General features: G+C 43.3%; 1 protein-coding gene across 2 annotated transcripts in view; it reads right to left on the reverse strand.

Annotated features, from left to right (window-relative positions):
* Window positions 1-2,932: 2,932 nt before the first annotated feature.
* Window positions 2,933-17,393, reverse strand: part of ACCS (1-aminocyclopropane-1-carboxylate synthase homolog (inactive)) — a 33,785-nt gene continuing 19,324 nt past the window's right edge. For both annotated transcript variants that reach the window (XM_053285736.1, XM_053285737.1), the window contains exons 9-15: window positions 15,327-15,427; window positions 13,734-13,823; window positions 12,941-12,986; window positions 12,709-12,850; window positions 10,869-11,011; window positions 7,273-7,426; window positions 2,933-3,475 (exon numbers count right to left, since the gene is read on the reverse strand). In XM_053285736.1, coding sequence (XP_053141711.1) covers window positions 3,177-3,475; window positions 7,273-7,426; window positions 10,869-11,011; window positions 12,709-12,850; window positions 12,941-12,986; window positions 13,734-13,823; window positions 15,327-15,427 — 975 coding nt within the window. In that variant the 3' untranslated portion in view covers window positions 2,933-3,176. The remainder of the gene's footprint in view (window positions 3,476-7,272; window positions 7,427-10,868; window positions 11,012-12,708; window positions 12,851-12,940; window positions 12,987-13,733; window positions 13,824-15,326; window positions 15,428-17,393) is intronic.

Raw genomic sequence — 17,393 nt, forward strand, 5'->3', positions numbered from 1 at the left:
ACTACCAAAGAAAACCACAGGGCTCTGTGGGTGCCAGGAGTTGACACAGACTTGACGGCGCAGCGGAGAAGTAGCATGCCTAGGGAGAAAGAGGTTGCCAGTTCAAATCCCCGCTGGTATGTTTCCCAAACTATGGGATACACCTATATCGGGCAGAAGCGATATAGGAAGATGCTGAAAGGCATCATCTCATACTGTGTGGGAGGTGGCAATGGTAAACCCCTCCTGTATTCTACCAAAGAAAACCACATGGCTCTGTGGTCGCCAGGAATCAACAGCGACTCAACGGCACAACTTTACCTTATAACAACCAGCATAGCTTAAGCCTTCTAGATGCATGTTGTTCCTTATCATAATAGAATATCTGATATCGCTTAGTCTGTGATTTCTGCTTGCTCTACACTTATAATCAAGTTGATCCAAGTTAGTATGACAGGGTGTAGTGACCAGCCTCCCCTCCCTCTAAAGAGTTAACTGGAAGTGAACCCTTGTCTTGACTGACTGGCTGGTGACCTACAGAGATTGCACAATCAGTCCACCAGGGGGGCTGGGACCTAGAGAGCTGTTGCTGGGAATTCTGGGAACAAGAAAGGAAGTTCTGTGCTGGAGGATTAAGGGGGTCATATTGCAATGGAGTTTGCTGCAACAGGATGACTGCAGCTCTTGGAAGATAGAACTGCAGGGGATTGATTCTCAACAGGAATTTGGTGAGTTCAAGGAAAAAGGAAGCCAAGGCTAGTGGCTTCGGAAGGTTAGGGCAGGAGAAAGTGGTTTAGTAAGAATTTGCATTAGAATCTCTGTTTCTTTGGTGTGTGTTTTGTATATCCCTGATACTGTTCTAGTATTGTTTACCTGCAACATAATTAAAATAAGAAACACTAGCCTACGCCCACCTAGGGCATTGCAAAAGATTCTATAAACATTTAACTGTGCCTTAAACAGCCTATATTTGTATCCTACTAAGTATTCTTAACCATATCTAAAATCTGAGAAAGCCTCAGGAGGAAGCAGTCTATAGTAATTGAATAAAACTTTTTTTTTAGTTCTTTTCTTTTTACAAGCCTCTTTGAATTGGTTTTTAACTCAGGAAAGCGGGGGTGGTGGGGATTTCTTTGTTGTAAATACATCTTCAAACATTCAGCAGCTATCAGTTTTCTCACCATGTGTAGGTTTGCACGTGGAAGATTTTTGTGCTTGTCCAAGAGCCAAATTGAGAGATTCCCCCCCCCCGGATTATCCCACCCCAAGCCCAGAGAGTTTCTGTAAACAAAAGGGGGTGTGTGTGGCAGCATTTTGAACCTACTGATAATACAGTTTAGTTTTAGGAGAAGCCTTTCCAGGCAGCTCAGCAGGGATGATTCAGCATTTCTTTCCCTCATGTGAGCTTGCTCCGAGACAAAGGCTTTAATTCGCTATACAGGGGTATCAAATATGGAATATCTGCATTAGTACTTATGGTTGGTATTGATGATAATCTTCTACTGAATGTTTGACAAGGGCAACCACCTGGGGTGTGGGTGTGGAAAATACAGTTGTCAATACAGCTGCAAAAGGGGGAGCAGTGACTGCCATCCTCCCCCAAACAAAAGGGAAGGCCATAAGTTATCAGAATAAGGCAAGTTGACCAAAAACAGCTACCAACTGATTCAAAAGGCTGACACACAACAACAGTTTTTGAAGCTGGAGAAGATACTCTCCTCTCATCCCCTCTTAATCACAAATTATGTCCATAAAACAGTATTTAAAAATTCATTAGTCAGGATAGATTAATTTGCAACCACCCCTTGAAGCTGTCTCACAAGACTATATTAATGTTGAGTACAAAGTCACTCCATGATCTCTCTCCTTCAATCACGTGCATCAGACCTAACACAGCCCCATTTCCTGTCCACTAACACAGTGCTTTTATGGAATCACAGATCTGAAAAGGCCACCATGCAACATGGCACATTACAGCCCAAAGTTTACCTCTAAATTGAGAATGGTTGGCCATCAGTTCCATGGTAGATGTCGCCATGAGAGACCTGAAGTGTTGGCTAGTTGTTTCAGAGACAGGCTCTGGAGCTATATGAAACAACTCGACTGGCCACTTTTTTCTTGAGGGATAGCACTGAAATAAGCCAGACCTTAAAAGTGTTGGACTTAAACCAATGAGATTTTAATCATTTTAGGGTTTCCAGTCTGGCGCAAACCTAAGCCAGCTAAGGGACCAGAAACAGCTGCAGGATTGCTTGCTCTTTCTCCTTGTGTGTGAATCCTCCTGGCTTTAATCCTCCCTGGTCAGTCACCTCAGGTTCAAGTATGAGAGGGAAAGGGATCTAAGTGAGTGAGCCTCTGGGCTGTTCCCAATCCCTGAGCAATGGATGAGAAACAGACAGCATTTGTACTAGCCTCCAGGATAGTGGAATTTAGGAACAAACCACTGCTGTTAGTAACAAACACTCACTCTAAAGCAGATGAGAACTGTTCTAATACTTACCCACATATCTGAGCTGGTGGATATTTGTATCTCCCACTAAATTATGTATTAAAGTTACTTGTTGAGAACATATTCAAATTTGGGTTAAAATCAGTTGTCCATGACTTTCATTCCAAGCAGGAAAAGATATTTTAAATAAGTTCTGCAGTGGTGAAAATCTTTCTCATGAAAAGTAAGACAGGATCAGTCATCTCCTGCCAGATGACACACCTTTTAAAGAGGTCCTCTTATATTTAGCAAGGGAGAGCAACTGGCCCAATCCACACCCAGCATGACATCCCTCCAGTTGCTGTTGGTGTCTACCTTATGTTTCTTTTCGATTGTGAGCTCTTTTGGGACAGGGAACTATTACTTATTATTTCTGTTTCAAGAATTTGTGTTGAAAAGCGTTATATAAATATTTGTAGTAGAAGCAGCAACAGCACAAATGAGAACACCATCACTCTCCCTACATGAAAGCACAAGCCTGTTCATTATAAAATATATAGAGAAAGAATACAATACAGGAGATAGAGGCAGAGTAAAAGGCACCCCTCGATTCATGGACCCAATCCCTTTCAGTGATGAGAGGATGGCTAAGGAAGGAGCTTTACAAAAATTGGTTCCTGTCCTATAGAAAATATATCCTTGGCTATAAGTCAAAGCCGAGCAATGAGGAGCTCCAGTGACCGTCCCTGCATAGATGCACCAGAGCTTTCTACTGTTTCCCCACCAACTTGCTGAAAACATCATAGATTTCTGGCTTCTCCTGTGCAAACTGCTCCACTGTATTCTTCTGCAGCCAGTCAGAGGAGCGCATTTGCTGCTGCAAGAGGCCAATAAGATCACCAAGGTTGGAGCCACCAGCTGAGGCTGGTTCCTGGTGGTGGGAAACAAAGATCACTTCGTCTGTGCTGTCTGCTTTGCCCTCTGAGTCAGACTGGCAAGACTGGTCTTTATCTTCATTCAGCATTTCATGCTCGTGTTCTTCTAGGACCTCGCGGACCCTTTGCATGCCTGGAGGAAAGCGGGGCGGGGGGGGAGAGATATCAGCTGCAGGGAAGCATGATTCAGATGAATAGCTAATGTGTCAGAGCTACCAAGTAGTAACAATTCACATGGTCCTGCTAAAACATCACAGCCAAATGCAGAACTGGCAGCAGCTCACCACTTCCTGGCTCACTCCACTCCCCCGCCCCCCCCAAATTCTGAAGTCTATAAATTCTGAATAAGAGAACCACCACCACCCCTAGAACTCTACCACATATTTCTGCATGACTGAATACACTGCCAAAAGAATCCTCTCTAATAAAACGCTTGGTGTCCGTGCCTCCCTGCCCTGTTCTGGGCATGCGCGAAGCGCATGCCCAGAACAGGGCAAGGGAGACACGATCGCCGGCACCTGGCAGCCATCTTGGGTGGCCAGAAGCGGCTGCCCCGAAGCAGCCAGAGAAGTGGCAGCAGGGGAAAGTGACCGAGGCGGCGGCAGAGCTGCCGCCTTGGCCGAAATAGACGGAGGCCGGGGGTGGAGCGGAGGCCATGTAACTTTTTTTAAAAATGCTCACGCGGCTGACGCCGCCAACCGCCCACCCTCCCTCCCAGCTGCCGAGTCCCCCTTACCCTGGCCGACCTCTGTCGGCCGAAGACAGCCCTTAATTTAAGAGGCAGAGAGGAGCTCGCAAGCAGAGCTCCTCTCTGTGCAAAGCCTCTTGCCAAACTGCCGCTTTGGGCGCAAGGGACACAAGCGCCCAAAGCGGCAGTTCGGCAAGAGGCTTTGCACAGAGAGGAGCTCTGCTTGCGAGCTCCTCTCTGCCTCTTAAATTAAGGGCTGTCTTCGGCTGTCAGAAGTCGGCCAGGGTAAGGGGGACTCGGCAGCTGGGAGGGAGGGTGGGCGGTCGGCGGCGTCGGCCGCGGGAACATTTATTTTAAAAGTTACATGGCCTCCGCTCCGCCCCCGGTCCCGGCCTCCGTCTCCCCGGCCTGGCGGGGGCAAGTGCCTGGGCCGATTTGGCCCTTAAAGGTAGGGGGGGCGGACAGCGGAGGGAGGGGGAATGGCGGTGGGGGGCCAGGAGCGCCGTTACTAGCGCCCGTTATTCAATGGGCCAAAAATTCACTTGTTACTAATAATCTCTCCCTCCCTCTCCTAAATCTAAAACTCAGCACTCCAGGCCCTCTCCCTCTCTGGCAAGCATTAAGCTGATTTAATCACAATTTGGAGCTTTAAGCTAAAACGCCTCTTTGTGAGTCTCTGATTTATATTGCTAGTTAAATTTTAGCGTCTTTTATCAATTGCCAAACTATTTTTCATTTCCTGTACCCCAATAACCCTTAAATAAATCTGAATGTACCATATCCCTCTCTCAAGCCTTTATTTCCAGACCAGAGCTTTGCACAAATTGATTCAGTAATGACTGTTCCCACTAGTCTCGCTAATTCCCCACATAAGCCCAAAAGTAGTCTCGGGATGTTCTGCCAGCATTCCAGAATAGTTCCATTAACATGGTCTCGCCACTTGGCAAGCAAGATGGTGACAGATTTGTATGAATGGTCACTGCTCAATAGCTTCCCTGCCTCACTCATCAACTTTGCCATTTGTGTAGCACCATCAAAGAAGCCAGTATTCAACAAGAATCGGACAACTTTTGGGATGGAGATTAAAGAGACACACACAGATGAGGTAAAAGCTGAACTGCAGTTTGACAGTCAGGGCTGGAAGAGAAGCCCACGTTACTTACAGCAACTTACTGAAATGAAGTACATTTATCTGTTCTGTACAGTATCATACTGAAGTACAGTATCTGTTCATTCTGAAAAAAATGTTAAATCCAGCCTCCTAAAAATATAAGAGTGGACCAAAAGGTCTGTCCAATATCCTGTTTGCCACAGTGGGCCACCCAGAAGCCTTGAAGGCAGACACAAGCAAGAAATGAAGGTGGTTGCCCTCCTCCCAGGGGCATCTTCCCCTCCAGGGGCATCTGATATTCTGAGAAATTCTGTCTCTGAACCTGAATACTGCCTCCTTTTAATCATAGCTTTGATAAACCTATCCTTCATTAATTTATCTAATTCCATTTTAAAGCAAAGCCAGGAGGCATCACCACCATATGTTGTGGCAGCAAATCCATGAATTGATTTTGTCTTGTGTAACTATTTTCTTGAACTTACTACCAGCCAATGTCATTGACTGATCCTACGTTCTAGTGCTATGAGAGAAGAAAAAATCTCTCTGTTCACATTATGCATAATTTTATAAAATTCTGTAATGTCCCTGCTCACCTTTTCTAAACTAATAATCACAAACACTTTTGACTTTCCTCATAGGATCATTTTGGTTGTCCTCCTCTGAATCTTTTGAGGCTCCATGATATCTTTTTTGAGATGGTGACCACAAAAATACACAGTATTTAAAATGTGACTGGCACCACAGATATATAGTGCCTAGCTCTCTTCAGTGTCAACAGTGTCAACGTGTACCAAAGGTGGTGTGGGAATGCCTGTGGTCAGAAGATGGTGGTCCTGGCCAGATAAGAGAAATGAGGCTGCAAAGAGAGAAGTCCAAAGCACCAAGGAGGTATGAGACAGGAGAGCTTGTTCCACAAACATTCCAGAACCTCAGTCTTGTCCAGGATAGAAAGGGAGAAAGCAGGACTAAGAATTAACATCTGCTTGCTGATCTCCTATCCTATCCACAGGAACTTCTGTATGTTCATAACTTAGAGGGATGTGGAAACCATCTTATGGTCCCAGTTGGCCGGCTGGCCAGCCTTACACACACACACACACACACACACACACACACACACACACACACACCATTTAATTTTATAACAAAACAAAAAACAAGAAGACAGTGACATTTCCAGTTTACTTTCTGTGTTAAGCCCATCTCTTAATGATGTATCATGTGCCCCTTGTATTCTCTCATGTATTTCTGAGAATATTTTTGAACAGGGTCAAAAGTAAATCCAACCATTGGTCTTATCCTTTCAGCCAAGTCAGTCTCCCAGAAAACAAAACTCTTAGTTTAGTGTGATGACCCACAGCCATCGTGTTTTCTATAAATGTCTACCAGTTATCTTGAGGCTGTTTTCATCCAATCATGATTTATGCAGATATAAATCCCACAAACCTCAATGGGATTTATTCCTAAGTGGGTGTGCCCAGGATTAGCCTCAGCTAAAGAAACTTTAAGATCAGTGCCTGACATGCCGTACCAGGGAACATGGGCACTTGGTTGTAAGCACCCTGTGCATGCAGTTGTGCGACACAATGCCCATTGGAAATAATGAGCGCCGCATTGTGCAACTGTGTGCATGGAGCACTTGTGATTGACTGCTGCTTCCCTAGCCCCATCAGTGGTGTTTATACATGCACAGGGGCGCAGGTAGTGCTCTGGCTGCCCGGATTCTCTTGCACAATGCGTCAGCAAATGATTATTTCCTCTTTTGAAAATTTAACAATATTACTTACATGCTGCTTTCTCTGCTCTTCTAAATCTTCATCTACCTCCCAAGAATTATAAAAAATAAAGACAGTACTACAGAAGACATGAAAGTGGGTGGGCGGGCAACAAACATGGTGAATGAAGAGTGGGCCTGCACAACTCCTTAGCCACCAAGGTGAATGCAGCCCACTAGCCATCTATGATATCCCATCAGGAGTCCGACAGTTAAACCTGGTTTTGCGGCTTGCCCGGGAGTGCCAAAACAGGCCAGCAGGCCACAATACCCAACTAACTAGTAGGCTATGCTTGATTTGGTGGCAAACAGGTTGTGCCGACTTGGGATAGACAACACGATGAAGCCAGCACTGACCTAGCTGCAGCCGGTGTAGCTTGTCAGCAAAGATAATGCGGAACCAGCCGGGCTCGCCACACTCAAAGGCTTTACCACAGGAAAGCAGGACCTTGTTATCCAAGAAGCGCCTCCAGAGCAGCATTTCCTCCTCAAATGTTCCTCTCCTCAGGTACTAGAGCCAGTTAACAAGACAGCAAAGTCAACATATATAAGAGGGTTACAGGCTTAAGAAGGAACTATCTTCATGTCTCCTTAGTGTAGGGAGAGACATGAGATCCCCCACAGAGTTAGGAGAAAGTGAGAATATAGGCAAAATATTTTTTTAAATACAATAAAAATAAAGGGGTAAGTGGAGACAAGGGAGGCATTCTCTCCTTTCTGAGAATGGGGCTGCCATGGTCTCAGACAAGTTAAGAGAACTAAGGACTCTTTCACCCACTGCCAATGGTTTAAGAAGCAAAGGGATCTTTCCAAGATGTTTTGCTTGGTTGGGCAAAGGGGAAACATCTGGCAATTTAGAGAATACTTAGTTTAACTAATTTACATGCCACTTTCTCACTAGGATGTCTAAAGCAGCTTATGAGTACAATATCCAGATTGAACCATCAAAATATGCAGTCCAACTATAACACTTTACACAACATTAACATTCAAATATCATGACAATTGAAATCTAAAGCTGTAAACACTTTGCTAGGGACGGGGAGGAGGCATACAAGTCCCAATAAAATTAATTCACTAATTCACAAAAGATTTCCAAATCAGTTTCTGAATGAAAGGTGTACGGACGTACATCTGGCTACTTTGTGAGAAACAAAAGAGAGCTATTTTGATGGATGACACAGTTTTTGAGACCAGGGCAGAGGAAAGTGTGTTGCTACTAGGGATGTGCAAATTGATTTGGGTACAAATCAATTTGTACCTGAATCTAGCTGATTCGGGCAATTTGGAGACAAAACAAATCACCCCTGTGGTCCATTGGCTAGATTCGGGTACAAATCAAATTGTGCCTGATTCGATTAGAATCAATTCGAGATTCAGATCCCTCCTATTAATTCCCCCAGATTCCCAGCTTTGATTTTTTTTTTTTTTTTTAAGCTAAGCTCCTTGTAGAAGTGGAGTTATGGAGCAAAATGTGTGGTCACTATTTTTCAAGTGTTTGAATTCTTTGGTGTATAATAACTTTCCCTCAATGAATCCCTATGAGGATTCATTACACACCTTCATTTCTTCTATTCATTTTGACTGTCTTTTCGACAGTGCCAACTGTCAACTGCCATGTGCCAACTACACCCCACTCCCATCCTCAAGGCAGTGGGGTACTACTCAGTTTATGTTCTAAGATTTTTTTCAAGTGTTTAGGCTCTTTGGTGTCTAATAACCTTTCTTCATAATGAATCCCTATGAGGATTCATTACACACCAAAGAGTCTAAACACCTCACAAATTTCTAAAATATAAACTGAGTACGCAGTGGTTTGTGGGGTAGTTGGAACATGGGATGCCACTAATTCCCCACCCCCATCTGCAAAGCAGTGTGGTAAAAATGAACAGAAGAAATGAAGGTGTGTAAGGAAGACACCAAAGAATCTAAACACTTCAAAAATACCTTAAAAATAAACTGAGTACCCCAGTGTGTGTGTGTGTGTGTGTGTGTGTGTGTGTGTGTGGTGGTATAGTTGACACATGGCAGTTGACAGTTGGCACTGTCCAATGATAGTCAAAATGAACAGAAGAAATGAAGGTGTGCAATGAATCCTCATAGGGATTCATTATGAGGAAAAGTTATTATACACCAAAGAATCCAAACACAATGACTGCACATTTTGCTCCATAAGTCCACTTCTACAAGGGCTAGAGCTTAGCTTTTTTTTTTTTAAATGAAAGCTGGGGATCCGTTTTAGGATTAGGATATGGCAAATTTGAATCCCCATTTTTTTCCTATGGTAGAAATGTTCAAAATCAGTAAAAACTAAAATAAAAATCATTTTTAAAAATTAACCAAGTGTCCCACCGCCTTGAAATTTGGGTGGTAGGTGGCACCCATGGGGACCTACCCATCTCCCAAATTTTGTGGCCCTATGACCTTGTTAAGTGGTCCAAATCAGTCTGAAACCAAATTGAATCAAAGCAAATACAAATAGAATCTGGGATGATTTGGAGGGGGTAGATATGGAGAGCTGGTCTAGTGGTAGCAAGCATGACTTGTCCCCTTAGCTAAGCAGGGTTGCATATGAATGGGAGCTGCCCTGGTTGCATATGAATGGGAGACTAGATGTGTGAGCACTGTAAGATATTCCCGTCAGGAGATGGAGCCGCTCTGGGAAGAGCAGAAGGTTCCAGGTTCCCTTCCTGGCATTTCCAGGATAGGGCTGAGAGAGAGATTCCTGCCTGCAACCTTGGAAAAGCTGCTGCCTGTCTGTGAAGATAATACTGAGCTAGATGGACATATGGTCTGACTCAGTATATGGCAGCTTCCTATGTTCCTATGTTCTGGGCACAAATTGAATTAAAAAATAGATTTTTGCACATCCCTAGTTGCTACACTTTAAAGGAATGTCTCAGCAATCCTTTCAAAAAGCTTTTCTCCAGTGAAACAATGCTATCTGGTGTAGCATAGCAGTAAAGAGACTGAGACAGGAATCGAGACTTTCCTAGTTCAAATCTTCCCTCTGCCAACTCACTAGTTGCCCCTAGGCAAGCTACTTCTTCTCAGTCTCAGCTTCAATATGGGGACATAGGAATATGGGGAATATATGGGGGAAACAGGAAGCTATTTCATACCGAGTCAGCCCATTGGTCCATCAAGCTCAGTACTATCTACACTGATTGGCAGTGGCTCTCCAAGGTTTCAGGCAGGAGTCTTTCCCAGCACCAAGTGGAGATGCCAGGTATTGAACCTGGGACCTTTAGCAGGCCAAGCAGATGATATACCACTGAGCTACAAGCCCCATTCCCATAATACTTCCTTACCTTAAAAGGATTGTTACCGTTAGAGGAATATTATTCACATGAAGCGCTTTGAACACTCAAGAGCACTAAACAAATGCTAAATATTATCTATGCTAAATATTATCTATATCAGTCACAAGAAATGTTTTCCAAATGCCAAGACACCAGATGACAGCTTGATTCCTTTCATACCTCTCCCAAGATTAAAACCACACCCCTCCAAAAAAAAAAAAGGATTGGATAAATTCATAAAAGATAGACCTTCCAGTGTCCAGTAGCCATAATGGTTAAACAGAATCCCCATCTTCAGAGTATACTTCTTTTAATTAGATACTGTTTTAATAGTCTGATAATTTTTAATAGTTTTAACGTTGTTTTACATTTTAAATTATTGTAATGTTTTGACCTTTTTATTTATTGTTTATATTGTTTTGTTTTAAACTGCCCAGAGACTTGCGTTTTGGGCAGTGTACAAATATGATAGATAGATAGATAGATAGATAGATAGATAGATAGATAGATAGATAGAAAGTAGGCAATGGAGAATTGTTTTCCTAATCTGTTCCTAGGTTTCCCAGAAGCACCTGTTCTGTTACTAGTGGAAACAGAATGCTAGATGAATCCTTGGTCTGATACAGCAGGGCTCTTCTTATGAACACTGACCTTTCGGAAGTCAATCCATACAAAGAAGCCTGCATTGCGGTTGAGGAAAGGAACCCCAAGGGTCTTGAGCTCATCTGTCACAAAAGTATGGGCAGCTTTCAGCCTGTCATGGTTGGTCCGTAAGTACACCTGGTTGATCCAGTCTATCCAAGAGAAGAAGACACTTAGGGTTGGTAGAAATACATACATACTAGCAGGAGGCCCTTTGTTGATTGGGCAAAGTCATATTGAGTACATAGGTTACACATATTTAATTTCTTGAACTGTGCTATATATGTCATATAATTTTTTATTAATGTGCTTGCAAAAGGGAAGGAAAAGAAGAGTTTGAAATTTGTAGGATTTCAACTTCAAACATTATTCATTGTAATGAATGATTAACAAATATGGTAAATTTGAATCACAATAAATTTGAATCTGAGAAAGATCTCCTCCTCCTCCTCCTCCTCCTCTTGGGCATATTATTTTTGAATTATTGATATAATTATTGAGTGTTAAAAATTTGTTCAGAACAATAACAGTTAGAATCTCATTATTAAATTCAGAATTTCTTCTAAAAAATAAAAAAATAAAAATGTTAACCTCGCCCCAGCATATTCCAATGTAAAAAGTAGTTCATCCAGCTAATTTCACTGGCCTGGCTGCATATGCAAAATGTGTTATTGGGAAGTATGGCTTGCCTTCACACAAACACACTGAAATACTCTTCAAAATTTGTAAGAGATATCATTTGATTTCTTGTCTTTTGATGACTGGCAGTTGAATGTATAAACTGACTCCATGGGAAAGCACTGTGTTTAAAGGAATCTAAAGCAATATGCAAGTTTCTTCCAGGCCATTTTACAGTCCTCCGAACTGGTTCAATAGACCAGTGGTTCCGCCGGTTCAAGCGGGGGGGGTAGCTTGAAGGATGGGGGAGTGTGCACTTACCCCTCCCCCCAGCCACGCTTCCCCCTCCAGTGCTCTGTGTAAAAATAGTCCAGCGGGGCAGCAGTGTACCTCCTTGCCGCCCCATTGATCCCCCAACCAGAAGTGGCAGGAAGTGCCCAGCATGTGTGTGCATGTCACGCACCACACACACGATGTGTGCGTGCCCGCCCGCAACGTGCATGCACAAGGCACTTCCAGCCATTTCCGGTCAGGGGATCAACAGTGCGGCAAGGAGATAGACTGCTGCCCCGCTGGACTATTTTTACACAGAGCACCGGAGGGAGAAGTGCAGTGGGGTTGGTAAGTGAATGCTTCCCCATCTTTTCCTTAAAGCTATTCCCCCTCGGCATCGGCTCGAAGGACGCTGGTTCCATGCACACCACTATCACTTGGTGGTACAGTCATCAAGTAAGAATCACACACAGATGAACCAGCCCATAGAGAAGAAGCCAATTAAGTCTTTCTAATGGCTGTGCATGTCACGTGCAATGTCACGTTATAATGCATGCCTCACTCCTCTCCCTTCTTTTCTTATTCTCACTTTCTCCTTCTCCACTATCAAGCATTACACTGGAAGAAAAACAATTCCAAAACTTAGTGGCCTTAACTGCTTACGATACCCGGTTTGTCACATTCACACTTGCCATGCTTACATGTTAAGAAGTCTTAGACAGGCATCTTTTAAAATGTGTAAATGTATGAAAAGGCATTAAGAAAGTGCATTCACACAGACTCCATGTTTCTCCCTTAACTCTTGTTATATCTGAACATAGTATAACATTTTCTTTTAAAACTGAGTTCTGAAGAATTGTCAAATCACCTCCAACATGCATTCTAAGAATTCTAGAACAGAAACTGTTTAGCAAAGGAGGTACAGAATTTCAGGATCCTGCAACACCCTTTATTTCACCTCTGTCTCTGAGTAGCTGGGCAATTTTATATTGGACAGGCCCACAGACCCCATGGAAGTAACACAAGGATGTAACAGCACTGGCAACATCTTGGTTCTCTGTGTACAGGGTTCCAAACCGAATCCCAGAGACAGCAAAATCCTGCAAGGGGGAAATAATCATAATTGCACCATCACAACACAAACATCCTTTGATTTAATTCATCTCAACATTATGGAAAAAAACATTCACCTTGCTAATCCCCCACATCACATGGGTCCTCTGAGGATCTGGTAATCTGAATGTAAGAAAGATGCATACAGGGATATTAGTGACAAATTGCTGAGGATTCCAGAATTCCAAAACTCCACAGATCATACTATATCCAGACTGTACTACTATCACAGCTACTACTATTATTTAAAGCAAAAATTCGTTTCTCTGAGAAAACCCAAAGACCACATTAAAGTAATTCTGCCTATGAGCTGTGCACTATCACACCATATTTAGAGAGATCTCAAAACAACAGAATGCCACAAATAATTTCATTGCTTATTGGGTATTATTGTACCTCTCCAATAAGTTTCCAGAACCATTTTCTCAGTGGTGCTTCTTAAGTGACTAGGAATGACGCTACAGACAATCCTTGGAAGTCCCAGAACATGCTTGCACAGAAGCATAGGGAGTACTTTTTCTAGTTACAAACTCTCAAAAAAGCAAGTTAAGCAAAGCATTTCTTCCAACAGAAAAGTGCCAACTCCTGATCTGATAGGGCCTTCTACATCTTTAATAACTACTTGTACCAGGAAGTTGTTGCATCAGAGTTGTTTCTATTTTCACAGTATTCTATAGCAGCAGTTCCCAGTTTAGGATCCCCAGATGTTGAACTACAACTCCCAGCAACCTCAGCCACAATAGCAGGCCATTGTTGCTGGGGGTGTAGGGAACTTAGTCCAGCAACATAAGGGGACCCAAGGTTGGGAATCCCTGCTTTATGAGATTAGCAATCCATGTTATCAGGTGACTGAAACACCAACTGGCTTACCTTTCCATTTCCAGCACACTGTGAAATGTGGCAGAATCATCAAAAACCGACAGCATATAGATCTCGTCTACAATCACATGTAACTCATGCCTGGTAAGGAGGAAAACAAACATAAAGAGAATATTTTCTGCAACAGCTAGGGCAGGTCTGCTTAACTTAACCCCCCCACACACTGTTTTTGGACTACAACTCCCATAATCCCCAGCCACAGTGGCCAATAGTGACAGATTATAGGAAATGTAGGCCAACCTCTGCAGAGGAGCTGAAGTTGAGCAGCTCTGGGCTAGGGGAGACTACTTGCTGCAAAAAAACTGTATTTCTGGATATTTTAATTAGCTGCTACTAGAAAGATTGTTTAGAAAGTCATCCTGACAACAAGAGAATCCAAAAGACAGCAAGAATGGAGTTAATGTCATACCTAGTAGCTACAGACTTTCTTATTACTAAAGATTATGGCAAGACCTTTACGGCATCAGATTCCCCGCACAAATGTGCCTTTCTTTGGCATATAAAGCAGCCTATTGGCAAAGTATGGATGAAAGGTCTGTTCTTTTCCTTATTATTCCCAGTTCCTCCTATAAAATAAGGAACATCATCATCTATTGGAATGGAAGTAATTCATCCTTACCCATGAACTTTGCTTCTCTAAATGTACCACCCACAAACACCTGAAAGGTTCTGTTCCCTTCTTCCTTTGCGTCTTTTTTTTTGCTGCCTGTATGCCTACAATTCTCTCCCAGAAAACCTACACGGTACCACCCGCCCCACCTCTCTCTCTCTTTAACTACCCTCCTCCACCTTCATCTTTTTTATAGAGGTGATTGGCTGCAACAAATAAAAAGCTAGACAGGCAGTCTAAACCATCTGCACCTCTGCTGAGCAAAGAAGCACCTTTTAAAGTGGTGATTCTCTTATACAGGTGAACCCCATTATCCACAGGGGTTCCGTTCTCTGCTGCAACCGCAGATAACAGAACCATGGATAATGGGGCATTAAAGTAAATGGGATGGGGGTGGTTAGGTTCCTGGAGGCAGGGAAATGGGCAAAAAAACCATGAAACAAAGCCAGGTTTCCATGCTCTGCGGGTCTCAAACTGGCCAGGAATGCCCCACTGCAAGTCCCAAATTCCCATTTTCCCACGAAAAATCGCAGGAAAAAATGCTTTTTTAAAAACCCAAAATGAGCCACAAAATGGCTCCTCCTCACAAAATGGTGACCAGAAATGACCACGGATACATGGGTTTTAACCCCTCTGTATCTGCAGATAATGAGGTCGGGTGTCAATTAGGCACCTGCGGATATGTAGAACCATGAATAGCGGTACTGCATATAGTGAGGTCCACCTGTATTAAGCAGGGAGAGAGCAACTATCCCTATCCAACCCCTATCCAGCCTCTGATGTCTACTTTATGTTTCTTTTTTAAGATTGTGATCCTTTGGGAACAGGAGACCATCTTATTTATTCATTTTTTTATGTAAACCACATTGAGAATTTTTGCTGATAAGTGATATATAAATATTTGTTTTAGTAGTAAACTATTGGACAGGCAGGCTCCAGACACCACTTCTGTTCAGCTTCCCAGGTTCTCCTACCTTTTTGCAAATTCTAAGTAGTCATGCAACTCTGAGAGAGAATAGATGTCCCCCAAGGGATTTTGTGGATTCAGGAGAATTAAAGCCTTGACTCTGGTACCCTATAAAGTAAAAACATCAGAGATAAAAACAAACAAAGCACACAAGGGCTCTGATTTAAAACACTGCTTGTTGAGAAACTTGCACACCCTAAGAGTTTGACTGCCCCCTTTTATACAAAGTATTTGGTTAAAATAACATAAAAAGAGAGTGCCAATGTGGTATAATGCATTAGTCTAGGGCTAGGGAGACCCAAGTTCAAATCCCCACTCAGCCATGAAGCTCACTGGATGTCTCTGGGCCAGTCACATATCTCTCAGCCAAGCCTACCTCACAGGGTTGTTGTAAGATAAACATAATCATGAACACCACTCTGGGTTTCTTGGCAGAAGAGTGGGATATAAACCCATTTGTTTGGCCGGGCCTTTCAGGGTTTTTAATTAATTTTAATTGTTTTAATGCTAACCTGGTTTTCAGGGTTTTAATTGTTCTGATAGTTTAATTGTTTTTTAAGATGTTTTTAAATTGGTGTTCATATTTATATTTCTGTTTTAATTGTTATTGGTTTTAATGGTTTCTGTTTTTAATTGTAAACCGCCCTGAGCCATTTTGGAAGGGCGGTATAAAAACCGAATAAATAAATAAATAAATAAATAAAATTGCAAAGAAAGGAAATCTTTTTATCTGGGCTTATCCTGAGAGTGCCACCATTTCCCTTAAGTTACTTCAAGGAAAAGGCACCCGTGGGAAAACTTGCTTAACAAGGCATTTTACAAGGGAGGGTCTGTGGACTGCCTTCCCTCCTCCCAACCCCATCCTGAGCACGAGATCTTTACAATCTCCATTGTGCTCATTCCTTTTGAATCAACAGTGTCACCGAGCATTGAAGCTCATGAGGTATTTCTTAACTGCAGCATTAACACCTGTCTGGAACATATAATTAGGGAGATACATAAACTGAGGTTCATGCACAGGTCTGGCACCAAACCAGTTCGACGCTCTGAGGCACCGCTGGTTGGGGGAGCAGCAAGCTGGACATTTTAAAAGAGTACAGCAGGTCCTTACCTGCTCTCGACCTGCTACAATGGCGCTCCCCACAACAGCCCACGCACAGCAGTGGCATGCACATGGCCTCTGCACATGCACAGAGGCCATGTGCATGCTTCCACATGGGCTGTTAGGGGTGGCGCCACTGCAGCCGAAAGCTGCATGGAGTGGCTGAGAGCAGGGAAGGACCTGCTGTACTCTCTTGTAAAGGTCCTACTTGCTGCTCCCCCCCCCGCCAGTTCCTTGGAGCACCAAACCGGTTCAGTGCCGAATCTGTGCACGGGCCTTAGTTTGTGCACATCCCTACATATAATGCCCCAGAAAGAGTACTTTTATTGAAAAAACCCAGATAAAGACATTGGAAGATAGGCAATTCAGAAAGGAAAATAAAAGGCACAACTACTTCTAACTTCTCTGTGTGGGTTGTACATTGATGACATTTTTGCAGACATGGTACTTTAAGAGCCAGGAAGCTATTTGGCTGAGGTTCAAATTTTCACACAGCCTTTCCCATACTGGGTGCTGTCTCCCACTCACTCCCACAGGCTAAGGAGGCTTGACACCTATCTAGAAGGGATGGTGCTTAATTGTTTCCACTTACTGAATGCTATTGGGGAAGTGTGAGATGGCATCCATTGGACACCATTTGTCATTTCCTGAAATGTGATAATGTCAGCTTGCTCTCAGATCTGCAGGGGATCAGTATCCCAATTAGTGAATGTATCAGAATGTATCCAGTCCAGCAAAAGTAAAGTGTGCCGTCGAGTCAGTGTCAACTCCTGGCGACCACAGAGCCCTGTGGTTGTCTTTGGTAGTATACAGGAGGGGTTTACCATTGCCATCTGCTGCGCAGTATGAGATGGTGCCTTTCAGCATCTCCTTGTATCCTGTATGCTTGATATAGGTGTTTTCCATAGTCTGAGAAACATACCGGCGGGGATTCGAACCGGCAATCTCTGGCTTGCTAGTCAAGTCATTTCC

This window comes from Hemicordylus capensis, chromosome 1 (genome assembly GCF_027244095.1).
Source record: "Hemicordylus capensis ecotype Gifberg chromosome 1, rHemCap1.1.pri, whole genome shotgun sequence".
NCBI lineage: Eukaryota > Metazoa > Chordata > Lepidosauria > Squamata > Cordylidae > Hemicordylus > Hemicordylus capensis.